Source organism: Artemia franciscana, chromosome 6, assembly GCF_032884065.1.
Source record: "Artemia franciscana chromosome 6, ASM3288406v1, whole genome shotgun sequence".
Classification (NCBI taxonomy): Eukaryota; Metazoa; Arthropoda; class Branchiopoda; order Anostraca; family Artemiidae; genus Artemia; species Artemia franciscana.
In genome coordinates, this window is record NC_088868.1 from 25,830,345 (window position 1) to 25,858,107 (window position 27,763).

General features: G+C 34.5%; 2 protein-coding genes across 2 annotated transcripts in view; one reads left to right on the top strand and one right to left on the bottom strand.

Moving 5' to 3' along the window:
- Nucleotides 1-14,031, top strand: part of LOC136028238 (sodium-dependent organic anion transporter-like) — a 37,911-nt gene extending 23,880 nt beyond the window's left edge. Inside the window, exons 3-4 of the mRNA XM_065705965.1 lie at nucleotides 4,676-4,896; nucleotides 12,732-14,031. Coding sequence (XP_065562037.1) covers nucleotides 4,676-4,896; nucleotides 12,732-13,199 — 689 coding nt within the window. The 3' untranslated portion in view covers nucleotides 13,200-14,031. The remainder of the gene's footprint in view (nucleotides 1-4,675; nucleotides 4,897-12,731) is intronic.
- A 9,274-nt stretch (nucleotides 14,032-23,305) lies between these two features.
- On the bottom strand, nucleotides 23,306-24,364 carry LOC136028529 (uncharacterized). The gene has a single exon (XM_065706374.1). It carries the CDS (start codon nucleotides 24,362-24,364, stop codon nucleotides 23,306-23,308), a length of 1,059 nt encoding a protein of 352 aa, XP_065562446.1.
- Between the last annotated feature and the right edge of the window lie 3,399 nt (nucleotides 24,365-27,763).

Sequence of the window (27,763 nt, forward strand, 5' to 3'; positions counted from 1 at the left end):
TACAAGAACACCTGCTCCCAAGTTGCAGCGTAAACTTCCTAAGGCGAAGTTCTCAACATGCTGTTTTCACCACGAATGCCCGCCGTACCCGAGGCAGGCCTTCTGGCGGTCTTGCCTGTATAATTAAGCGATCTTTGCCTAGATATTTGTCTCCTAGCTGCTACCAATTCTCTGAACACTATCTTGCAATCCGGCTTGCAGACGTGATCCTAATCAACGCCTATTTGCTCCATGATAGAAGATCTGTTTCTTCCTTCTTCAGTTATGCTAATGCCTGCAACAAATTAAAGACTCTCATATCTGGTATTGAGCGTCTCAGATACAAGTGGGTGCTTATAGGCGATTTAAACTGTGACATCACCGTTTCCTCGACATGAAAGGAAGCGCTTTTTCAGTGTCTACCCTCAGCATTTAAGGTCCTAGCGAAAGACCTCAGTTTTACACATATCCACTGTAGTGGTTTTGTCTCAAATTTAGTCTCAACTGTATCTGCTATCATTCATTACAAATTTCAGCAGTACATGTTGATAAAGATGAGAGAGATTATGATCATTTACCTCTGTATTTTGATATTACGGTTACTTCTGACGTATACTCGAACCAACCATCACTGTCGCATAAGTGGTTTGAAAAACGTGATTGGTCTAGTGTGAATATGCCTCTTTACCTTGCTACACTTGGAGCTCTACTGTCAACCGTACGTGTCCCCTTCCATCTCCTTTGCACAAATGCGTACCCCATTATTGACAATGCTCGTGCTGATTTGAATCACTATTATCGTGACATTACCTTATGTATAAAGCAAGCTAAAGATGTGGCCGTCCCACTGATCCATGTTAGGCGGAATACCCAAAAACCAATTTGGAAGTGTGATCCTTTGCTGAAAAAAGTCAAGAATAAGGCCAAATTCCGGTTAAGAATCTGGTCTGCCTGTGATCGACCTTCTCGGGGTACTGGGTTTGATCTAAAACAAAAGACGAAACTCGAATATAAACGCCATCTTCGTGCCGTTCGTTACTCCGGTGAAACTTTTCCGAAAAGTAATAGTGAGTGGCAAAAAGTGATAAATTCTGCCAAGTTTCCGGATACAAGTTCTAGTGATATTATACCTCGTCCATCTTGGATCGAACATTATTCAAAAATATTTTCGAAAGTTAATTATGCAGTGCATAAGCGTTTCTCACGTTTGCTCGAAAAAAATTTGCCGTCACGTTTATGTCAGAGACATGTGATTCCAGTTGAAAAGTGTTGTTAAAGTATTGTTAAAGGTATTAAGGGTTTAAAATCAAAATCTTTGGATATTGATCGAGGCTAGGCTGTCAGCATGCTCACCGTGCTTTGACTTCTTTATTAAAAGATGCACATCGCACTCGTCGCGTACTTCATTTCGCAACCCTAGACTTGTCTAAAGCATTTGACAGTGTTTGTCATACTCAAGCATGGACAGCATTATGCCAGAGAGGAGTAAATCCGTCGTTAATTCACGTGCTTCGGTTTTGGTACTCCCATTCTTACCTTCGCCTTAAGTCATTAGATAATTCTTATTTTGGTCATATCCCTGTTCGTTGCGGTGTAAGACAAGGGGGAGTTCTTTCGCCGCATATTTTTAATGCTTATATTGAAATTGTACTATCAAAAATATCGACTATGTGCCTACTAGGACCATCTGATATCTCATATCTGGCTTATGCGGATGACCTTCTTTTGATTAGTCAAACTGAGTCTTGGTCTTGCCCGTTCAGTGAAGTCAGTTACTTCTGCTTTCCGCCATATCGGTCTTTACCTAAATATTGACAAGTGCGAGTTTCTTGTTTTCAACGGTAACAATTGTTCAGATTCACTACACTGCGGTGGTTTTAGTATTCCTCGTATTAAATCGTTTCGTTGGCTTGGTATAACAGTTTGTGATTCTATGAATGCTCTCCGGTCTCGTGCTGTCAAAGATATTAGTGATAAGCTGAGGCTCGGTTACTCTAAGATTGTAGCAAATCGTGGACACTATAGGAGAAAAGCGCTAACTCGGCTTTACTCAAATTTTTGCGATAATTCTGTATTCTTCTGTTCTGGTATTAGGCCACTTCTGTTGAATGGTGATCTAAAACGTATTCCTATAAATTATTACCGGTACTGCAAATTTCTTTTATATTTACCTCGTTCTTACCGGAATACAAAACTGGTTAAAAAGTATTGTGCGACAGATATTACTGGTGCTTTCTAAAAATTATCTGCCAATCTAGCTATTGAAGCGATTTATAGGCTAGGATGTTTTCATCGCCTTATTCGTCTTTTTTCTGTATGTGATTAAATTTGTTTCTTGTATTACTTTTGCTGTTTTTCTTCTGTATTTTACTCCACTTAACCTCTGTTTTTGTAAAGTGGGTGATAAATAAATTATTATTATTATAACTTAAAACCATTCCCCAGGGGTTGTAGGGGGTCATTTTATCTCTAAAGACATAGTTATTGTGCTTATCAACTATACTGAAGAAAAAAGCCATATAAAAATTTTGATCAGACGATTTTGGGAAAAATTGGTGTGGGAGGGGGCCTAGTTGCCCTCCAATTTTTGTTCACTTGAAAAGAGCACTATTACTTTTCATTTCCGGTAGAATGAGCCTTCTCTTGACGGTTAGGCCCACTGGGTCAATACGATCACCCCTGAAAAAAAAACAAAAAAAAACAAACGAAGAAACAAATAAACACGCATCCATAATTTTTCTTCTGGCAAAAATCACAAAATTCCACATTTTGCACATATGAGCTAGAAATCTCTACAATAGAGTTCTTTGATACGCTAAATCCAAAGGTGTGATTTTCATAAATTCTATGACTTTGTGGGGGTCTATCCCCTTTTTCAAAAATCAGAAAAATATTCCCAGGCTCGTAACTTTTGATGGGTAAGATTAAACTTAATCGAACTTATATTTTTGGAATCAATATATTAAGCAAATCCTTTTGATATATCAATTGATATCAAAATTCAGTTTTTTAATGTTTCGGTTCCTATTGAGCCGGGTAACTTCTTACAATTCGTTACTACGAACTGTTTAACTACCCATAAAAATCCAAACAGAGATCATTGAAATATGGATCGGTTTATCTGCCTTACCAAAAGTATTGTATTCATAAAAATTTACAGTTTCATGATATGTAATTAAACAAATAGAAAACGGTTAGGAGCTAAGGAGGAGACAGTCCCCTTCACTGAAGAAAAAAGTCATATCAGAATTTTAATCAGATGATTTTGGGAAAAAGTGGTGCGGGAAGGGGCCTAATTGCCTTCTAATTTTTTTGGGTTACTTAAAAAGGGCAGTAGACCCTTTAATTTCCGTTAGAATGAATTTATTTTAACGGTACTAGAAAATAAGCAAGTTGTCTCAGGCTCGTAACTTTGTAGCTTGTTACTTGATGGGTAAAAGTAAATTTAATGAAACCTATATATTTAGAATCAGCGTAAAAATGCGATTCTTTTGATGTAACTATTGGTATCAAAATCTTTTTTTTTTTTAGTTTCGGTTACTACTGAGCCCGGTCGCTCCTTCGTTACCACGAACTGTTTGATACAATTAGCCAAATACTGGCAAGACACTCCCGTGAAATCAAGGGTCTTTTACCATATGAAGCTCCCGTAAAGCCCTCAAATATAATTTACCTTCCATATATTCCAAAAGTCACTACATGTTTAAAAAAAAAGTTTGTACACAAAATAATTGTCTATAGTATTTACGAATAATTTTAAAACAAGAAGTTCCTAAACTCTGGTAAAGATAAAACCCCAGTTACTCGCCAAACAGGGGTTTATCAAATACCATGCAACTCTGGCAACTACTTTGTCGGTAAAACTCATCAAAATTCAGTAAAAAACACCTACAACAGCACAAAGATGACATAACTAAAGCTTTAAGTTCTAACATTACAAATATTTCTTTTGATTCTCCTTTAGGCAATAATATTTTTGATAATCCCAGCCATAAAATACTTTTTGAAGAAACTTCCATAATTAGTAATGATTTAGGCATAAAACAGGTTTTTCGAGAGGCAATTGAAATTAGAATCAAAATAAGTGGTAATATTCTTAAATAGGGATTCAGAAAAATATTCACTGAATACCTTATATGTACAAATTATATTAAAAACCAGTAAACAATACCACACAAAATTGCCAGACTCCTTAGGCTAGCTGCCAAAAAAAACGCAAATTAGATTTAAGATCTAGTTTGTATTTTTTTTTATTATTAATTCCATTTGAATGAATTGTCTTTTTCACTTAGCTTGATGTACTAGTTCTGGTTGAAATTTCCTGAAGTAATGAAGCCGGGGCTGTTTTTAGAAAATATTTTAGTTTTAAAGATTGTGTTTTAACGTGAGTTCTTTTACATTCTTCGTTTTGCTTTGTCATTTGTTTTGCTGAGGACAACCCTTGGGTATAGGGTCAAAATTTTCATTTAAAGTTGCATAAAACATTAAAGTTTTATTAAAGTTATTATATAAAACGTTGTTAAATAAAAAAGCTATATTAAATAAAGCTATTAAAGTTATATAGAAGTATAATAGTTATATAACTTTTTTTTATTGTTCTACTTGTTATTTATGATGGAAAAGCAGTGTGGTCTTGTCGCTATTTGGTGCCTAAGTTTCGTTGAAGTTTATCTTAAACGCCTGTACTTCATTTCAGTTTCAATGCCACTTTGGACAGTTATATTAACTCAAGGGAGACATTTGGAACCAGAAGATGTAGAAGTTTCTTACCTAAATCTTCTATTAGCCCTGCTATTGATGGCAGGCCCTCTTCTTCTTGGGGTAGCCCTCAGATTTTTTAAAGAGGAGTGGGCTGTCATTATAGTTAATAAAACATTGAAGCCAATGGCGCTTTTTGCATCTTTCCTTCGATTAGGAGTGAGTATCTACTTCAATTTTTTTTTTATGTTTCAATGAGATTCTTTGTTTGTTAATTTCTATACGTTACGAAAAAAATAAGCTCATTACACTTTGTTTTCAACTTCTTCTTTCAGCATAATTTACAATAAATGAAACTAAAACTAAAAATTAGAATTAAAATGAAATGAAATACTTAAAAAAATGTGTGGTTTTACTTAGTGTTGTAAAATATATACCCAATTAAAATTTTTACATATACTTCTAGCATATGACATTATTTTAATTTTACATGTTAGATTTTTGTATGTTTACATTTATTTTAATAAGAGTAAAAAAAAATAAGATAATATTTAAGAAATTGTAAGAATATGAAATTTCCAAAAAAAGTGAGTTTCAATCGATCTTTTTTGGCCTGGTTCGAATCCATAAGAGTCCTAGCACTTGCACCAGCGTTTATAGTTACGCAACGGTATTTTACGGTAGTTACGCAACAGTATATACTTGCGCAGCAGCATTTTACGCAACGGTTCATTTTTGCCTGGATTCCCCCAAGAACTAGTCGCTTTTACCAGTATTTATGGTCGTTAATATCCTTCAAATTACTTTAAAACTTAGTGCTTTAGAGATTTTTGTGACATTGTCAAACCTGTTGTACCTCTGAGACCAAGCCTTGAAGTATATAAGAAAACAAAATAGAAAAAAATTACTTTTTTGAACTATCTTAGGTCTATTCTTACCTGAAAATCATAATTTTTGGAGTCTCCGCAATCTTTTGGTCTTTCTTCAGAATTACAAAGTTTTTACCATGTTGTATGACAATACCATGTTTGTGGCAGAGTTTCCAAGCTGATACGTCAAATTAAATAGGCAAAATTACTTACTTAAACCTCAAACATTAAAAAACTCAAACATCAACCATCCGTTGATTCCCAAAGACAACTACAGCTTTGAATGAAAGATATACCCTTTTATGCCATTTGCTGCTATTACATGGTTTTAGTTTTATTTTGCTGATTTTTCATCCACGTTTCTTTTTTTTAAAATTGGTGTCCGCTACTACCAAAAACTGCATAACTGCATATGGAGGTCTTTACAATTAAAATTAAGTTCTTAATTCTTTCTTAAGGTTTAAGATAAGGTATATGGTTGTATTAGTTTTCACATAACCAATTCGGACAATCAAATTTCATTTTCACTGTTCCTAGTATTTTGAGTTTTGTGTTCACCGTTCATATTCCAAAGAAAGTTGATTCAAACTTATTTTCAATATTCAAATTTTAAGTAAGGTCGTATCCAAATTCCTTTTTCACTGTCTTTGGTACTCTAAAGTGCGAAATGGACAGAATATTAAAATCGTTCACACTCAAATTGCTGGTTCCTAATGTTTTTTAAAACTGAAAAGTTTAAATGAGTAATATGTCGAACGAAACTTTTATAAGAAAAAAAACTAATTGCTGGATTTTATTATTAGCAGATGACAAAAACAAGCCTATAAACAAGGATATAGAAACAAATTACTTTAAAAATAATTAGATGGCGTTGCTAGTGTTCTTGATTTTTTCATGTAATTATAAAAGACAAGATAATACAGAACAATAAAAAATGAAACGATGAAGTAATTTTCCAAAAGCAAATGGATTACTCATAATAAAACATTATAAAACACTAGTAAAACTATGGAAATGAAATCACACATAGAATTTCGCAGTAATGTTTGAATACAAGCTACAAAATATCTAAATATCTTTTAGGGTCATTATATCCTAACTAAAACTGTTCTCGTCTTAGTTAAATTCACCTAAATTATGTTTTAAAAATGGCTATTTTAAATAATGCTTGAACGGGAGGGGAAATGAGCCATTTCCTTGGAAAGAGCAGAATTACAATTCAAATTCAATATCATATAGTATTTGAAATAAGTATGACACGTTTCTGGCCTAAATTTTGCATTCCTCTTATGGAGGAATTTTCAACACTTTGCTACCTAAAGAATTTCAGCTGGTACCAAAGGCACCTCCACAAAATTATCAAGGGGGGGGGCAAACGCCAAAATATCAGTGGTGACTGGGTGACAAGGGATATATTTAAGGAACTTTTTTGGTAGGAATAAGTTTATTTTAAATAGTTTTTGGAAAAAACTCTCAAATAAAAAGAACAAGTAAATTGCATGGAAAAGCTTTAAAATACTGCAAACTTTAAACCACAGGGATTAATGGTAAAAGGATCAATTTATTTCATCAATTAAATATTTAATTATTATTCATTGAATCTTGAAAGAAAATCAAACTCAAACCAAAATTACATAAAGATTTATTTCTTCCGTAGATTATAGCAGGTGTATGCTTGTCTTTAGGCAATTTTCTACGCCTTAGAATAGTTTACAGAAGGAGTAGAGATGCTCAAAAATGATCCTGCCTGCCTAGATACCACGTTTTGATTTTATAACGGTCATTTAAAATGTACCACTTTTAAAACAGGACAATTCCTCCTTCGAACTTAAATCCCTTGTATTTCCGGACATTAATAAAATAGAATAGCGAAAGGGAAGTGAAATTTGAACTCACTACCCAGCTTCCAAATTAACCTTCTTTTTTTTATTGTCCTTTTCATTGAAATAAAATGAACAGGTTCGAAAAAAAATTCTTCATAAGAGAATCTTATGAAATAGTTGGTGATAAAAAAAACTGAGAGTAAAAAGTGACTAGGACCAGTGTGCACCAAAACTAAAAAAGGAATTCTCATTTTACAATTTTATAAACAATTTGGAAATGTTTAGGGTAATTGTTTGGGGTAAGTTTTCATTGACTGAATTGCCCAGAGGATATTTCTTTGGGGAGGGGTATTTTTTCATGGAGGCGGAGTCAGGTATCTTGACGTTATATAAAAAACGTTCAGAGACCGAATTAAAAAAAAAACAAGTTTTTATTCAACTGAAAGTAAGGAGCAACATTAAAGCTTAAAATGAACAAAATTAATGCGTATAGGAGGCGGGATGCTTCCTCCTCAACACCTCACTCTGGACGCTAAAGCTTAAACTTTGTCCAAAGTCCATACAAACAACCCCTGAAACACAAGGGTTGTTTAGAACAATAAGTAACTTTTTATAAAGTGCCAAAAACTGTAGCGCAAAGAGCGAGGTGTTGAGGAGGGGAGCAACCATTTGCTTATACTACTAATGTCTTTTCGTTTAAGTTTTAATGTTAGTTCTTACTTTTAGTTGAAAAAACTTCTTTTTTCTTTAATGAAGCTCAAAAACAAAAATTTTTCTAATGACAATAGAAAAAGTATGTCAATCAAAATAAAATTATGTAGAAAATGAAAAAAAGTAATTAATGACAAAAATACACAAAACAATAGCCTACTTACAAAAACTACCTACAAAAAGATAAAAACTCCCAGCATTCAGTTTTGTTGAACTATAGGCCTACCGAAGCGCTTAACAGATATTGTATTGTATCAGATTAACAACGCTTCTTGACTACTAAGGTCCCTGCGTGCTGAACAGATATTTTTTTAACAATGTTTTGAACTTGACAGTTTTGAATTTGGTGATCAAACTCAAAAATATTTAATGCCTTTAAACTCAATTGTTTATAAAAAGTGACGCATTATCAAAATAGTTTGTTAAAAGTAAAACATTAAAACTAAAATTAGAAAAATCAAGTAAATATTTTTATTTCAATATTTTTAATCTAATTTTGAATACCAAAAACCAATATATGCGACGCCTTTATACTTCATAACTGTAAAAAATTAAATCTTTTTCAAAGAAACAACTTGATAAATACAATCACTCCCGGACAAAAAAGAATTAATAGTAAAAACCAAAAAACTTATCCGTTCAGAAGGAAAATACAAAAACTCCCAGCATACCATTCAGGAGAAACATTTTTGATTATAGTTGCTTTATATATCAGCTGATGGGTACTCCTGCAATGCATGCAAAAGTTGACGGCATATTTTTACCGAAATTACCCCTTATTAAGTTGTTTCCCTTGTGTTTTCTAAAATTATACGAACTTTCTTGTGTACTAACAACTGTACTAATTACTAATAAACAAATACACGTTTAGGATCACCATAAAAAGCTGATTCTTTGATTGAATGTTAACAATAATTAGGCTCTTATACTATCGTTAGTGACAAGGATTGTTATGGTTTTACTTATAATTCATTGCTATAAAAAAATCAATTTTTTTTTTGCTCCGTGCAAACCATATAGAAAAAATGTTTGTGGAAAAAGTGGAAAGAGGTCACCCTGTCACAAATTAGAACTTTATTTTCCTTATAAAAGGTAAAAATCTATTGGAAGGCAGCCAACAATGGGGCACCACACATTTTTTCCATTGTTTTTTCCTATTCAGCTCTTTTTCCTTTGGTTTCCTTATAATTGCTATATAGTTCCAAGTTTTCAGGGGGGGCTCTCCCCCTGTCCCCTCCTTCTGGCGCCCATGCCAGGTGCTCTTTATTTTCGACACCTTTATTTTTGCAAGTAAGTTTTTCACCTACAAAGCAAACAATTGGTTTCGACTTCAGTGCAAAATTAGCATAAAAGCTCAATTTAAAATCTAAAAAAAAAAAAACAGTCAAAAGCTGTTGAATGTTCAACTAAGATCACAGAGCAATCAAAGAAATTGCAAATTACTTTCGCACTACAGAATTGATCAAGAATCTAAAACGAAGAAGATAAGTACACGCAAAATATCAGGTTGTAAAAACTCTAAAAGACCAAACTTTATAAAACGGAAATTTAATGCCAATAGACACATCAAAAGAATTTTTGCGCTGGTTCTAAATATATAGGTTTCATCAATAAAAAGGGAGAAACACCTCCTAAAAGTCAGCGTATCAGAGAACCCTACAGTAGAGGTTTCCAGCTCCTATCTGTAAAAATGTGGAACTTATATTTCTTTTTGCCAGAAGAAAGATCAGGGATGCGTGTTTTTTTGGGTTTTTTTTTCCAGGGGTGATCGTATCCATCCAGTGGTCCTAGAATGTACCGACCGGGCTCATTCTAAGGGAAATTGAAATCTCTAGTGCCCTTTTTAAGTGACCAAAAAATTAGAGGGCAACTAGGCTTCCTCCCATGCTCCTTTTCTCAAAGTCACAGGATAAGAATTTGAGATAGCCATTTTGTTCAGCATAGTCAAAATATCTAATAGCTATATCTTTGAAGACGTCTTAATGCTCAACAGTCCGCTTAGGAAGGGCTGTAAGTTATGAATTTTGTTCACTGTTTACATATAGTATTGGCTATTGGGAAGTATACCGACGTTTTCCGGGTGGGTTTTTTTTCGGTGGTGGGAGGAGAGGGGTTGGGGGAAGGGGTTACGTGGGAGGATCTTTCCATGGAGGAATATGTCATGGGGGAAGAGAATTTCCTTGAAGGTTTCTGAATTTTCCAGTATCATTTAAAAAAAACAATGATAAATTAGATAAAACAAAGAAGTTTTTTCAGCTGAGAGTAAGGAGCAACATTAAAACTTAAAAAAACATTATTCCGTATATGATAGGGGCTGTACCCTCCTCAACACCTCACTCCTTACGCTAAAGTGTGACTCTTTTCCACAAATCTACTTTTAAAACAATAAAAAACTATAAAACCCCTTCGCGACCTAAACCTCAACCAAATACTTCTTTCTTTCCCAATACGTACAATTTTGAATTTCTAAGAGGTTGTCAACTTTGTTGTAGTCAAAAAGTCTGAAAATGAATATGCACAAAAATAAGGCACCTCCCGATACTTGGACAAACAAATGAGGTTGTGACTTGATGCAAAAACAAGCTATAGGCCCAATTTTGCCTTCATTGTCCCTCTCCTTCTCCTCGTGAACTCTTCAACAGAAAGGCACAATATCTACCCCTATTTGAACTGAAACCACATAACAATGTTTAATATGTACGAATGTAGACTGGTGCTGTGGTACCTTTAAAAACCTTCTCCCTTAACCACACTACATACTTCTTATAAAAAGTTAGGCACATGGCACCTTATGTGCAGCGACCCGTACCAATAGTGTCAAGATTAAAAATAAGGATTATGATAACATTTTATGCATCAAAACCTAGGTTTTACCTAGTTAAAAAAATAAATTCATTACGTTTGAAGCAATTATGAAAATTTAAGAGCAGGAGAAAAATTGGCATAAATGAGAAAAATTTCTATTTGCAAAGAAAGGGGAAAACATCCCCAAACGTTTAACATAAATGAAGCCCTGTAACAATGGTTTCAAGTCCATATACGCAAAAGGCCTCCATCCAACTTTTCCTTGATCAAACATCTCTTAGAAGAAAATCTTGAGAGTTGCTGAGCTACCAACCACTAAATTGTTGCATTTTCAGTCAAAATTACTAAACTGTTGCACTTTTCTTCTTTGGTATAAATAAAATAATCTTCTTAACAGCGAATTTTTTATTTTTTTTTAGAGAGGGATGGTTAGGAATGGGTGTCCCAAGCAATATAAACCTAGTTTTCATCAAGATAGGGAACATTTATCTGGAACAGTCCTCAACAAAGATTTTAGTGAATTTAAACAACAGCAGCAAAAATCACAAAATTGGAATTATCGTAAACTAAAAAATCTTCTATGGCATAAAATATACCGTAGAAAATTTTGACATATACCGTATATATTTTGCCTATTTTTTCAACTTTCATCTAAATTATGGTTGAAAAGTCGAAAAAACAAAGAAAGACTTAGTTATATCCTATTTTGGAGCCTTTTGAACTTGCAGCACAAAAACTGATTTAGCGACATTTTTCCGTAATTCATCTTTTTTAACCGAAAATATAAAATAGAATGAGAGGTTACAATCCATAAAATAATATTTTCTAACAAGAGGTCTTTTAGTGACAAGTTCTCACAAACAGATTTGAGACTCTAGAGCCACCTTTTTAATAAAAAGAAAAAAAATAAAACAAATTTATTGGAGTTGGGCCAAAAATGCACTTAAAGCCAATTACATCGTAAGATTTTAGGGTATATTTATGAAAAAATTCAATACATGTTGGTGACTTCTACTAAGCAGCCACAGCTCCTCATAGTTCTATGGGAAACAGTATATATAGTGAATTAATTCCTGCCCTCTAAAGCAGGAATTCTAGGCCTTTGTTAGGCCTGATGCATTCTGAATCATATAAAATAAATTCAAACCCCATTTTGAATAATTCAAAACTTTTTTCTAAAGCGTTCCTTAAATATGCACGACAGTATTTAATTTAAACAGGTTCTTTCCGGAATCCCCCCCCCTGGAAAATTTGTTACTCGTCTCAAGGAGTGCAAGCACCTTAAGTGGAAAATTTTGATGCAAAGGATCACTACCAGTTACAAACTGCTCTGTTTGCTATCTCAAACTGGGTGAGGTAAATTCAAGTAACAAAACATAAGTTTTAAAGGAGTGCGGAAAACTTGCAAAAGAATTTTGTACTATAAGATTTTAATTTTTACCAATTTTTATTCTTAGCTAAGTTTTACTCAAATTTTGATATAGTTTTCTCTTCACAAGTTATGAAATTAAGAGTTTGAAAGCACAGTTTCCTTTTGAAAGTGTTTCTTCAAGAGAGGAAAGGTGACAAAGATGGAAAAGTAGTGAGGTAGAAAGGCGGAAAAGAGGAAAGGTGACTTTAAAAAATCAAAACTAGGAAAACAAAGTAAGAGGATTAACCAGTTTGTTAATTTTAGGATTCAGGGGTGTCATCTTCATTTAAAATAAAATTGAACTAAAAAATAACTTAAAAAAGTTACTTTATTCAGTTACTAGGAAAGTAACCGAAGGATCCTTTTAACTGCTGTAATATGTGTTTTTATTATCTTCGGTGACATTATTTTAGATTCTGTTTTGTTTTTTTTTAGTTTGGGATTTGGACCATCGTCAGACTTTCACATTTATGGACTCCCCAGATAACTCTATCAGGTTTTGTCGTAACAGCCCTTAGTTATGGTATTGGAGCCCTTTTGCCGGCCATTTTTTGCCTTGGAGCAGCCCAGGTAATTGCAATTTCACTGGAGACCGCTCTTCAAAATGGTGCAATAGCTTTTATCTGGCTCAAGCTCACTGTGCCCCCACCTTACGCTGATATAGCTTCTTTACCATCGGTTGCTACTTTGTGCTTTACACATTTTGGACTTCTCATTGTATATGTGATATTTTGCATTGTGAACCAAGTGAAATCTAAAACATGGTGTGGAAAACTAACTGCCAGATGGTTTAAAAAAGTGGAAGAACCAGACCCTAAGGAAGTGGAGAAATTACGAGAAGGCTATGAGGATGATAACGTAACTACATTACAAGGGAAAAATCACGCCGTGACTTATTTGTAAAGAAATTTTTTGATGCGATTCCAGACAGCAACATATAGTTGGGTACTTCTGTCGGTAAAAACTTGAAGGGCTAGAAAAGTCAATGAAAGGCCAAGAGCGAAAAAAACAACGTTAAAAAGCTAAGCCCCAGGATCATGAATAATTTTCATCGTAAATAAACTTTTTGAGAACACGTTCTATTTTTTTTCTTTTTATGAAAGTTTTAAGGTGTTTATCACTTAATATACATTAACAATAATAATTATTACTGAACTGGTAAAAATAATAATTATCTACTGAAGTTAGAATTTTAATAAGCTAACGACTGTCTTTAAAGTCATAAACATGACAGATTCGGCCAAGAAATGGATCATTTCATTATCCAAAATACCACGTATGAGCAAGATAAGCAAAAAAGTATCATATTTCTCTCTCTCTCTCCCTCTCTTTCTCTCTCTCTCTCTCTCTTTCTCTCTTTCTCTGTCTCAAAAGACATGAGAAGAATTTATTCGCGATAAAGTGCCAGGAATAATATTTTGTATTATTTTTATGCTTTGTCTATTTCAGAAATAGATTTTTTTTTTTTTGGGGGGGGGGCAATATCGCCATCTATGTTGAATTATTTTTGTTTAATTTCCTTCGATTGATGCAGAATGAAAACTAATTCCAGGAATAACTTAACAATGGCACTTAGTCTATCATAATCGAAAGAAATTTATTCGTTGTAGTAAATTTATAGGTTTATTTACTTTTCTTCTACTTTTGTAATTTTATTTGTGTCAGTATAGTATGCTAGCGACATTTATATTCTTATAAAATCCCTTCAGCCTGAATAAAAAGGAAAATTAGAGAATATTTAGTGGTTGCCCTCTTCAGAAGGAAATATGTTAATAAAACAATTCTTAGCTCATAATATGTTCAAAATATGTAGTCAAAGGTTTTTCTATCTTACTCCTACTTGAACTTATACTTTTTCCATTTTTTTAAAATTCTATAGTTTCCCTTTGTGCTTTTTATTTCGAACATTTGCATTTAAAATAGAGGCGATCAGTCTTCCTCTATATTTTTAGTTAAGGTGGTATTCTAGAAATTCCAGGATTTCATTTGGAAGCAATATTGTTCCATATTCGCTAAGTAGGCCTATCACACTAGTTCACCTAAGATCCGCAAGCTCACAAGCTCTGTAGCGTTAGCCACTTAAGCTCCATAGCCTAAGCCGATGAAAAAGTTGAAAAAATTTCAACTAAAGATCAGTACCGTAAGCAACATAGAAAGTTGGAAGTGATTTGAGTCATTTGAAGGAAACATGGGTGATTTATGTAATTGAATAGAAAATAGGCTTCGTGAAGACAATGCTCATCCCGCATAGCATGCCTAGGTTACTACCAGAGTTGCTCCTTTTCACCAAGAAAAACAGCCGAAAGAGTGAAGTCTCCATAACTGCTGGAATCAGAGTAAAAAAGCCGGGTTCTATTTCTTCCGCCAGGGTCTTCCTTTTTGTTAGACATAAATATATATTACAGAAAACGTTTCTTTATCTTTTTTGACAATTAAATAATGTATACATAAACTTACGTTACAAAACTTAAGAGTGTCAATGTGATAGACAAAATTTGTGTACCCCCTTAAGAGAAGTTTTTTGAACCCTATTCCACTTGATAAAATCCCCCCGAAAAAGTTAGGGATACATCCCTGGGGATTGTACAGGAATATCACCCTCCACCCTCCCCTCGAATCACCCTTGGAACAAATTATCCATTTATCAGAAGACTTAAGGAGGATTCGTAAAAGTAGTAACTCGTCAGTGGATCCCAAAGTAGCCCTATCCTAAAGTAATAATGGAGTTGGTAACCCCTCATATCCATTCAATGGATCCCAACGAAGTCCTATCCCAATGTGCTATTAGAGTTGCCAGTCCCTCGTATCCAACTTAAAACTTTTATGAGAGTCTTAAAATTTTCTGGAAATTTTCTCTATTTTCTCGGTGAAACCCTTCAATGGATACAAACGGGCCCAGACTCATATGGCTTTATCACTATTTCCAGGCGATAAGATTATTTTTCGAAATATATGTCAGCTATTATTTTTCTCTGAAACAATGCAACTGATACAAGCGCACAATACCCCTACCATACAAGGGTACAGTACCCCTAGATGCCTTCAAAGATACAAGCGCACAATTAACCCATTATTTCTGAGACAGTTTCCAGTTGATAAGTGATTTAAGGAAGCATTATTAGCTGTGTTTCTTTTGCCAAGTATGTTGTTCAATAATTAAAGTGAGCGTGAAGTGGCATGATATCTAATAAACGAACTTACATGGATTCTAATATACAATTGGAAGAGATCTTTTTGTACTGTAATGATATCGAGCCAATTATTGATTATTGATAACCAATAATTGATTATCACTACAACTGGCCAGGTATCATTTTTGTAGTGTAATGGTCCTGAGCACATCGGTTTTCCATTACCGGGCCTGCGCATGAGTTCGGGTCCCCACATTCCCAAATAGGACCCAATGTACCCCACCAGGGCCCCAAGTCCCCCTCTAGGACCCCATGTCTCCCTCCAGGGCACCAATACCAAACTAAAGTTTTCGTCCCTTAAACATTTCTTTTACTAATATTTTTTGACAAAATGTTTGGACATATAATTTTTTCGAACATATAATTTTTAGACCTCGACTCTTAAGGATTTAAAATTATTTTTGGAACCAAGAATTTCTTGGTATGTTTCCCACAATACAATATATCCTCTGACAGCCTTCACATCTGGTTCTTTTTGGACAGAGATACTGTGGCAGCTCCTATCCTGATCTACTATAGAAACTGCTAACACCTTTTTTGACATCATTCCTAGAATATGCATCCTCATTTTCGAGAATTTCTTGTCATGTATCCGAGAATTTCAAGAAGAATGCGTTATCTGGTATCGCATAATCCTTCATGTTGTCAATGAAGCAATACAATCGTCCTATGACAGCCCTCGCATCTGTTTTGTCGAGACAACAACCGAGTCAACAACATTTTTGGCTTCTAATCAGTTTTCTTTTACCCGTTTTTGTTCTTATTTCTGAGAACTAAAACCCAAGTTTATTAAATGCTCAAATACTATTAATAAAATCAGATGTATTTTAAACGTGTATGCTCTGATTTCTGAAGAATAAAACCCAATTATATTAAATACTAAAATATTTTTAATAAAATCAGATGCGTTTTAAATGTGGATGTTCTTATTTCTGAAAACTAAAACCCAAGTTTATTAAATACTCAAATATTATTAATGAAATCAGATGCATTTTAAACAGGGATAGTCTAATTTCTGAAAACTACAACCCAAGTTAATTAAATACTAAAATATTACTATTAAAATGAGATGTATTTTATACGTGAATGTTCTTATTTCTGAAAACTAAAACCCAAGTTTATTAAATATTGTTAATAAAATCAGATGCATTTTGAACGTGGATGCTCTTATTTCTGAAAAATATAACCCAAGTTTACTAAAAAAATCAAACATTGTTAATAAAATAAGACGTAATTAACCATTGAAAATACAGACTAATTACTATTTTGTCCACAATTGGTAAGTTTTTTGAGATGCTGATCTTCCAAGAAATAAACACAAAGTGCGGCCATGGGGAAAACCAGTTAGGACTTTGCAAAGGCTTGGGTGTGGAAAACGCATAGACAACTTTTTTTGCTATCCGTTATAGGATACTTAAATAAAACATGTATTTTTGTGCAATCGACATTTCCAAGGCGTTCGATTCAATTATCTATTCACATGATGTTCTTTCTCTATTGAGTTGTGGAATAAACCCTTTTCTCTGCCGTCTCTTATGAAATTGGTATGGCAATGCGTCCAAACGAGTACGGCTTGGTAGCCAGCTGAGCAAAGCCATTAATATTCTGAAAGGTGTTAAACAAGGCTCTGTGCTTAGTCCAGCTCTTCTCAATAATGTCATCTGAACCGCTACTAAAAATATTCCTCCATTTCTAATTGAGCAACACATTGATGTCGGCTATCTCTGTTACGCAGACGGTATCCATGTATTATCAGATGATCTCCACGTTCTCCAAAATACAGTTGATAATAAAGTGAGATTGGGCTTCAAGGCCCCTCCTCTAAAACTAAGCTTCTCATCTACCATTCAGTAGTAGAAGTAGTAGTAGTAGTAGTAGTAGTAGTAGTAGTAGTAGTAGTAGTAGTAGTAGTAGTAGGACTATTTTATTAGAAATAAACATTTCTTAATCAATAGCACAACATAAGCAAAGCTTGCGAGGCTGTGCTAAATTCAAAGAAAATAAAGAGACAATATGGAATATGAAAATATGGAGAATGAGACCATATACCAAAATCAACAAAAAAACCCATAAGCAATACACTACCTTGCGTGACCCCAATACAACAAAAATAACATACAAAGAAATACATAAATATTACAAATGAATAACCTATGGAAAATTTATTTTAATTAATCTGTTTCAAAAGTATACCTACCGAGCAACTCCACGCGTAAATCAGATTTAAACTAGCCAAGGCTACCTATTTCCTTGATATCTATACTCAGTTTATTCCAAAGTTTTGAAGCTCTGTAAATAAGTGAAAAAGAAGAGGAACCTCAGTATTACCTCGTATCCGAGTAATGTATTGGTGAACATCAGACCTCACAAAATATTCCTGTAAAACAATCAGGAAGGCTATCACTGTAATACTCATATATACAAATCAACGTATAAAAATCACGTAATCCAGCTGCAGGCATTATATTTAAATCTCTATACACAGACCTCGAAGACTCCTGGTTCCCAACACTACAAAAAACTCGGATAGCATTATTTTGGATCACACGGATTGGACGAACTATCGAAGGGAAGGTACCAAGCCAAATCGACGAGCAATACAAAATTTAAGGGTAAACCAGAAAAAAGTATAACAATCGTAGAACATTTGGGGGGAAAATATGTTTTAATTTGTGCATGATACCTAAGTTACGTGACAATATTTTCGAAACTGACTTCACATGATCTTTAAATGATAGGGTTTCATCAACATTGATTCCAAGGTATTTGGTGAACCTTGTTCGTTTAATTAAATAAAAAAACTAATTTTTTTTAGCTGAAAGTAAGGAGCGACATTAAAACTTAAAACGAACAGAAATTACTCCGTATATGAAATGGGTTGTCCCCTCCGCAATCCCTCGCTCTTTACGCTAAAACTTTTAATTGTTTTAAAAAGTAGAATTGTGGCAAAGAGTCAAACTTTAGCGTAAAGAGCGAGGGATTACGGAGGGGACAACCCATTTCATATACGGAGTAATTTCTGTTCGTTTTAAGTTTTAATGTCGCTCCTTACTTTCAGCTAAAAAAATTAGTTTTTTTATTTAATTTCTGAACGTTTTGGAATTAATACATGTTTGGTTTTGGCTCTTCACACATAAATTATTAAGATGAAATTTGTATATTAATTCTTTTTTTGGCTAAATGGCTTTCTCTTAGTTTTGATCAGACGATTTTGAGAAATAATGGGTGGAGAAAGAGGCCTAGTTGCCCTCCAATTTTTGGTTACTTAAAAAGGCAATTAGAACTTTTAATTTTTAACGAACGTTTTTATTAGTAAGAAATATACGTAACTTAAGAAATAACTTACGTAACAAACTTTCATAATCTTATATTTTTATTATGTATACGAGGGGGTTTGTACCCTTGTTAATACCTTGCTCTTTACACTAAATCGTAAGTTTTGTTCCAATTCTTTAAGAATGACCCCTGAGTCAGAAAGGCCGTAGAATAAATAGTTGAAATTACTAAAAATACTTTAGCATAACGAGCGAGGTATTTATCTCCTCCTAAATACCTCGCTATTTATGCTAAATTATTTTTAGAACCCCTCATATGCGTAATAATCTCTGTTCGTTTTAAGTTTCAATGTTACTTCTTCCTTTCATTTGAAAAAAACATTCTCATGTTTATTTTTCATTGTTTTCTTATAGTAATGCTAGAAAATCCTGCGCCCTTGTCATTGAATTTTTCTTCCCCCATGACAGATTTCTCCAAGGAAAGATCCTCCAACATAGCCCCCTCCCCTCAGCCCCACCCCCAAACAAAATAAAATCCCCCTGAAAACGTCTGTACACTTCCCAATAACCATTACTATAAGTAGTATAGGCCGTAACAGTTTCTGCAACAAGGATAGGCAATTCAAGCTCCGCCCCCCTCCCCACCCCAATCCTCCAATTAACAGTCTTTCCAGATGCAAGTGACGCAACATTGCGATGTCGCAAAGGTAGGTATTTACGAACCTGGTGGTTATTACACAATATAGTCTAGGCTAGTAAATTTATGAATTTTAATTCTTTCAAAAATATTTCTAAGAGTAGGTCTAGGTTTTTCCTAGCTTCCAATATGGCATAAGTAGTTTGGAGGTATAATTAAGCCTATACTAAATGATCCTCCATTCTCTACCCCTTTTCCCCACATTACTCTTAATTTTTATTTCTTATTCGCGTATTCCTAATTAAAGACATGGAAAAATTACGTGTGACCCGATACAATTTTAAATTAAACTAGATTCTCCGCAGATAGCGGTCAATCCCGGCAATCTTAATTGTTGTTCATACGTTTGTTTCAGCACAGCTAGCAGTGAAAAGCTTGCAACCAAAACGTTGTTCATACGTTGGATTTATTGTGAAATGTGGGTTTGCAACAATTTTGTATTAGACTTTGAATACGAACACACACCTATGGATAGATTGCATTCAAAAGAGGTAAGTTTTTTATATTATGTTTTCTAGTATAGGTAGGTTTTAGAAAATTATACTGTACTTCAACTAGTACCTGCAGTTAAAGAATTGCAAAGTCTGAATAGAGAAATATACCTAGGCTAGATACAATTTGGACTATATTTTCTAGATTGGACTTGCATATCCAACTTTTCATACCGGACTTGGGTTTGATCATCCACCAGAAAAATACGTAAAAGTTTCATTTTCCTAACCTAAACCCTTTACAAGATAGCAAGAAGTCAATTAACTAGAATTTTACCATACTTTGTTGTCTCAAATGTCTAACTTTCTATAAACACATTTTTCAGTTTAAACTTTTTATTGAACAAAGCTGATCGATACAAAAATTTAATAAGAAAGCAATACTTGTTCACAATGCTTATCAATACAGAACGGAGACAATGCTTTAAAATCAACAATAAAGAATTTCACAATAATATTCTCACTTAAAAAATCATTCCACAACGAATTAGGTGTAAAAATATTAACAATACTTTGAAATGAATAACGACGTTAGCGCAAAAGAATAAACACTAAAACATGAAATCCACAAGCCAGTCATTGTATTTTGAATTTTTCTTCGATTCTGAGTCACTATTTCAAATTTGTCTACAAATTGTCCAATATTCTTCCATTCAGAATAATTTCTTCCGTAGGTGTCAAAAACCTCAATCGTCTTCCGGGTCATCACTAGTAAACCAACCCAATGGCCAAAAAGCAGCCTAGATGGACTGGTATTCACCACGATGATTGTCGGGAAACTTGTGATTGTAAGACGATCAAGAAAGTCGGAAGGTAAGCAGAAACTTTTGTATTGTTTAGCAACAATGTCCTTTTTTAAAACAGCTAGCACTTGATCCGCATTCATGGTGCAATCGGGAGAAATACAGCTCCTAAATTGTCAATTTCCAAAAATGTCTCTTGAAATCCGATAATTATAAGGCTAACAGACGCATCTGTAGCTTGTGAAAAAGTGAGGTCTAATCGTAGTGCTCCGTCTTTAATAAGAGATAGATCTGGAGTTCCAGAAATATCCAAGCATATAAGGGAAGAATCACGTATCCATTTAACATAGGATAGTCCATTTTCAAAAGTTGTTTCGTCTCCTCCCAAAGTTCGCATGCTCATTTCATAAAGAAGTCTATAACTCTGATCAGAAAAGCTTAGTGAATAAATTGGCTGTCCATTCACTTTAAGATGCAGAGAAGATAGAGGAAAAAGCTCAAATTTAAACGGGCTGGATTCGTAACTTCCTAGCTGATTCGACGTTTTTACAAGGCCAAGAATAACTTTTGAAGGGAGATGTCCATATGTCGTCAATGAACTTTCAGCAAAAGAGAGACTTCCAGTTGGAATAATTCTTGCTGTAGGCATCAATTTTGGAATCATAATTTTCAGGTTACTTCCGCTTGCTTTGACCTTTTCTACTGCCAATGCTAGCGATATGTAAAACTACTTCACTTATTGTAAGTGTAACATCAGGAGCAGCTTTTTCGAGTTTTTGAAAAACGAATCTAGGCAATGATGGGAAAAACTTTATATAAATTTTTAATCCAGGTGGTATAAACTGATTTAGTTGGAAGAAATCGTGCGATGGTCGCGCAGCAAGGTGTAAAGTTTCAGTGGCGAGTACCACCAATTTAGCATCCAAAGTGCCATCTTCTTTTGTGTAAGAACCAGAGTTTGAACCACGCGATTTTTTGTACTGTTTGACGTTAATAATGTATACGATGCGAATGAAGTTTAGGCACTTAACGAATTACCACTCGATACAAGCGTATCATTGACAAATACTTGAATGTTTTGGAATAAAGTATTCATAATGCCTCCATCATCGTATGAAACTTTGTCGCTATCTGTTACAGGATTTCCATCTGATTTAAAAACTTTGACTTTTAGCTCTAAAATACTGTTTCGCATGTCAGAATAATAGTTTTCGTTGCTTGAAAAGCGAAAGTGAATAGGTGAACCATCCGATAAAGGGACTACTGGGTAGATTGGATCAAAATATGCAGACTTGACAGATACATCAACATTTGGGCTTTGAAAATAGCTGATGGCTGAACTAACTGAGGGCACACTGTCTTCGGTTGGAAGGAAACTCATTTTTCGACAAAAAAAAATCTGCTTTTGAGCACTTAATTTTCTGGAGAGGTCTTGCTTTAACCTTGGATCGTTGCAAACTGATCAATTTTCGTTTGCATGGTCTACTTATATCACTTCCACGTTGTTTCATACTTTCCGTAATGTCACGTACTTTATTTCGTATATTTTTTTTCAAGGATGAACCAAAATCTTGTCCTTTTTCAAAGTCAGTGATTGTATTGCCAACAACATCAGACGCCGCAGGAACAACAAATCTTTTTAAAAGAGGTATGGCAAATCGCATCATTTTTCCAAAAAATTGGCTAAAGGCACCATATCCAACCATAGGTGTAGCTTTTCCTTGACAGTAATCCATTCCACCTCCATTTTGTATTGTTTTCACAAAACAGTCTACAGAGGGACAAACAAATTGTCTACGGCTATTCATCTCTTCTAAATTCGACTGTTAGCGAGATTAGTCCTCTATTAATGGGTATGATGTTATTCTTTTCAGTTCTAAAACTAAAATGAACAATTTCAATGTTTTGTCTACTTATATCTAAATAAATAAGTGGCTGGAACGAATAGCTAACTCACTGGAACGAATAGCTAGCTCACTTCCTCGTTTGTCGTTTTTCTCGGGAGAATTTTTAGGATGGGAGCAGATGTATTTCCAATACGTGAACGCTGAACAATGTCCGTGTACACAAAGATTGAATTCCACTGGTAGTAAAGTCCTGGGACTAATGGTCCTTCAATGCCATAAGTCTGGTGAAAATTATTATCCGGTTCTGGCTCAATAATGTTTTCTTTGTATCCAAGAACTTCTCGCAAACCATCACTAAGATAGCAGGATTCCCCGACTTTTAGTCTTAGTATATAGACTCGATCATATAGTTTATTGTAGTGAAAATTAACCGAGTCTTTACCGGTATAAACCAAATTATTCATGTCTTTGATAATTTCCGGAATTGTATTGTACCGCTTATTCTTTGGAAGCGTTATTTTAGTGCCTAAACGTTTGCTTGGGTCTTTGCTATCACCAACAAATCGAAACAATTTGAAAAAATAGTCTTGATCTTGTCTCAAAGAATCGAAAGAGTTGGTTAAATGGAGGGATACTAAGGTCATTTTCCATCCTGATCCTTGAAGCACAATCGGGGGGTTAAGCTTTGTCAGGAAATCTCCAATCTTGTTTGTTTGATCATAAACAGGGTCTGGGACGTCCGAACTAAATGAAACATAGAAGGATTCAATCGACATTTCTAGCTTGATCTGCGTTTATCCAAGTGTTGAAAGAGGTGGGGTATCCTAGCCAACTGACAAGCAACTGTTTAACTCCACGATATGTTCGCCGTTTAAGTACTTTATCTATAACGTAATCATCGGGCTCTTGAACTTTTTGTAGTTCACTCTGATAAAAACATCCAAGAACAGGCTCATCTGACAAATCCACTAATTTAAATGTGACTGGATCTGTGGATTGAACACTAGCAATTCGAAAAATTTCTTTGCTAAAATTAAACTGTCCTTTCTCAAAGATTCCTTTACCACGTAAGATTCTAACACTTTGTCCAACTTGTAATTGATTCCTAAGCCTTTTCTGCTTGCTTTTACTTTTTCCATACATAAAATCAGAAATATAAGGTGTATTTTGTAAGTTTACTTGATTCGGTGCTAAATTTCCAAGGCTACGATGCGGTGAATCATTATACTGAAAAACCATTAAGTCAAGTCTTGGTACAAAAGAAAATGTATTAAAATGAGTACAAAATGCACTTAGATGAGAACGAAGTGTACGTATGCTTCTTTCAACTATTGTAGCTTTCAGATGACTATGGGTATGATAGAGTTCAATTTGATACTTTTCAAGAGTCTTTTTCACACTTGGATTCAAAAATTCCTTTCCTCTATCTACGTGAATCTTTTTAAATGTCTGTTCAGAAAACACTTGCTCCAATTGTTTTGCAACTTCACTTCCATGCTTACTTTTCAGTGGCTTTACAAAAAGTTTGCGTGAAAAAACATAAATAATGACCAGTAAAAACTTGTACGGTGTATAATACTTGGCATAAGATCCATCCAAACTCATTAAATCTGCTTGAGCAATCTCAAAGGGGTAGAGTGCTCTAGTTTTTCTAAAACGTTTCGGTCTAACAGCTCTCCTATGCAAAGTATAGGACTCTTGCTTCTCCAAAAACTTTTGAGCTTCTTGTTGAGATGTATTTGCAGCCAATGCAAGACGGCGTGGTGAGGAAAGAGCACCAAACTTGCCAATATTTTCATAAGCTTGCATTAAATTTTTCACCATTTGCTTAGTAACGAAATCTGTGTTGGGCTTTTTGATGGTCGTTGATAATGACTTCTAAAAGTACCACTTATGGACTCCCTACATAACTCTATCAGGTTTTGTCGTAACAGCCGTTAGTTATGGTATTGGAGCCCTTTTGCCGGCCATTTTTTGCCTTCGAGCAGCCCAGGTAATTACAATTTCACTGGAGACCGCTCTCCAAAATGGTGCAATAGCTTTTATCTGGCTCAAGCTCACTGTGCCCCCACCTTACGCTGATATAGCTTCTTTACCATCGGTTGCTACTTTGTGCTTTACACATTTTGGACTTCTCATTGTATATGTGATATTTTGCATTGTGAACCAAGTGAAATCTAAAACATGGTTTGAAAAACTAACTGCCAGATGGTTTAAAAAAGTGGAAGAACCAGACCCTAAGGAAGTGGAGAAATTACGAGAAGGCTATGAGGATGATAACGTAACTACATTACAAGGGAAAAATCACGCCGTGACTTATTTGTAAAGAAATTTTTTGATGCGATTCCAGACAGCAACATATAGTTGGGTACTTCTGTCGGTAAAAACTTGAAGGGCTAGAAAAGCCAATGAAAGGCCAAGAGCGACAAAAACAACGTTAAAAAGCTAAGCCCCAGAATCATGAACAATTTTCATCGTAAATAAACTTTTTGAGAACACGTTCTATTTTTTTTCTTTTTATGAAAGTTTTAAGGTGTTTATCACTTAATATACATTAACAATAATAATTATTACTGAACTGGTAAAAATAATAATTATCTACTGAATCTACTGTAGTTAGAATTTTAATAAGCTAACGACTGTCTTTAAAGTCATAAACATGACAGATTCGGCCAAGAAATGGATCATTTCATTATCCAAAATACCACGTATGAGCAATATAAGCAAAATAGTATCATATTTCTCTCTCTCTCTCCCTCTCTCTCTCTCTCTCTCTCTCTCTCTCTCTCTCTCTCTCTCTCTCTTTCTCTCTTTCCCTGTCTCAAAAGACATGAGAAGAATTTATTCGCAATAAAGTGCCGGGAATAATATTTTGAATTATTTTTATTCTTTGTCTATTTCAGAAATAGCATTTTTTTGGGGGGGGGCAATATCGCCATCTATGTTGAATTATTTTTGTTTAATTTCCTTCGATTGATGCAGAATGAAAACTAATTCCAGGAATAACTTAACAATGGCACTTAGTCTATCATAATCGAAAGAAATTTATTCGTTGTAGTAAATTTATAGGTTTATTTACTTTTCTTCTATTTTTTGTAATTTGATTTGTGTCAGTATGGTATGCTAGCGACATTTATATTCTTATAAAATCCCTTCAGCCTGAATAAAAAGGAAAATTAGAGAATATTTAGTGGTTGCCCTCTTCAGAAGGAAATATGTTAATAAAACAATTCTTAGCTCATAATATGTTCAAAATATGTAGTCAAAGGTTTTTCTATCTTACTCCTACTTTCACTTATACTTTTTCCATTTTTTTAAAATTCTATAGTTTCCCTTTGTGCTTTTTATTTCGAACATTTGCATTTAAAATATTGGCGATCAGTCTTCATCTATATTTTTAGTTAAGGTGGTATTCTAGAAATTCCAGGATTTCATTTGGAAGCAATATTGTTCCATATTCGCTAAATAGGCCTATCAAACTAGTTCACTTAAGATCCACAAGCTCACAAGCTCTGTAGCGTTAGCCACTTAAGCTCCATAGCCTAAGCCGATGAAAACGTTGAAAAAATTTCAACTAAAGATCAGTATCGTAAGCAACATAGAAAGTTGGAAGTGATTTGAGTCATTTGAAGGAAACATGGGTGATTTATGTAATTGAATAGAAAATATGCTTCGTGAAGACAATGCTCATCCCGCATAGCATGCCTAGGTTACTACCAGAGTTGCTCCTTTTCACCAAGAAAAACAGCCGAAAGAGTGAAGTCTCCATAACTGCTGGAATCAGAGTAAAAAAGCCGGGTTCTATTTCTTCCGCCAGGGTCTTCCTTTTTGTTAGACATAAATATATATTACAGAAAATGTTTCTTTATCTTTTTTGACAATTAAATAATGTATACATAAACTTACGTTACAAAACTTAAGAGTGTCAGTGTGATAGACAAAATTTGTGTACCCCCTTAAGAAAAGTTTTTTGAACACTATTCCACCTCATAAAATCCCCCCGAAAAAGTTAGGGATACAACCCTGGGGATTGTACAGGAATATCACCCTCCACCCTCCCCTCTCCTCACCCTTGGAACAAATTATCCATTTATCAGAAGACTTAAGGAGGGTTCGTAAAAGTAGTAACTCGTCAGTGGATCCCAAAGTAGCCCTATCCTAAAGTAATAATGGAGTTGGTAACCCCTCATATCTATTCAATGGATCCCAACGAAGTCCTATCCCAATGTGCTATTAGAGTTGCCAGTCCCTCGTATCCAACTTAAAACTTTTATGAGAGTCTTAAAATTTTCTGGAAATTTTCTTTATTTTCTCGGTGAAACCCTTCAATGGATACAAACGGGCCCATACTCATATGGCTTTATCACTATTTCCAGGGGATAAGATTATTTTTCGAAATATATGTCAGCTATTATTTTTCTCTGAAACAATGCAACTGATACAAGCGCACAATACCCCTACCATACAATGGTACAGTACCCCCAGATGCCTTCAAAGATACAAGCGCACAATAAACCCATTATTTCTGAGACAGTTTCCAGTTGATAAGTGATTTAAGGAAGCATTATTAGCTGTGTTTCTTTTGCCAAGTATGTTGTTCAATAATTAAAGTGAGCGTGAAGTGGCATGATATCTAATAAACGAACTTACATGGATTCTAATATACAATTGGAAGAGATCTTTTTGTACTGTAATGATATCGAGCCACTTATTGATTATTGATAACCAATAATTGATTATCACTACAACTGGCCAGGTATCATTTTTGTAGTGTAATGGTCCTGAGCACATCGGTTTTCCATTACCGGGCCTGCGCATGAGTTCGGGTCCCCACATTCCCAAATAGGACCCAATGTACCCCACCAGGGCCTCGAGTCCCCCTCTAGGACCCCATGTCCCCCTCCAGGGCACCAATACAAAACTAAAGTTTTCGTCCCTTAAACATTTCTTTTATTAATATTTTTTGACAAAATGTTTGGACATATAATTTTTTCGAACATATAATTTTTAGACCTCGACTCTTAAGGATTTAAAATTATTTTTGGAACCAAGAATTTCTTGGTATGTTTCCCAGAATGTCAAGAAGGATGTGTAATCTGGTATCGCGTAGTTATTCATGTTGTTAGTAAAACAATACAATATATCCTGTGACAGCCTTCACATCTGGTTCTTTTTGGACAGAGGTACTGTGGCAACTCCTATCCTGATCTACTATAGACACTG

Bases quoted from the DNA above. Each gene is read 5' to 3' on its own strand.
- LOC136028529 (XM_065706374.1), bottom strand. From the start codon at position 24,364: ATGGTGAAAAATTTAATGCAAGCTTATGAAAATATTGGCAAGTTTGGT.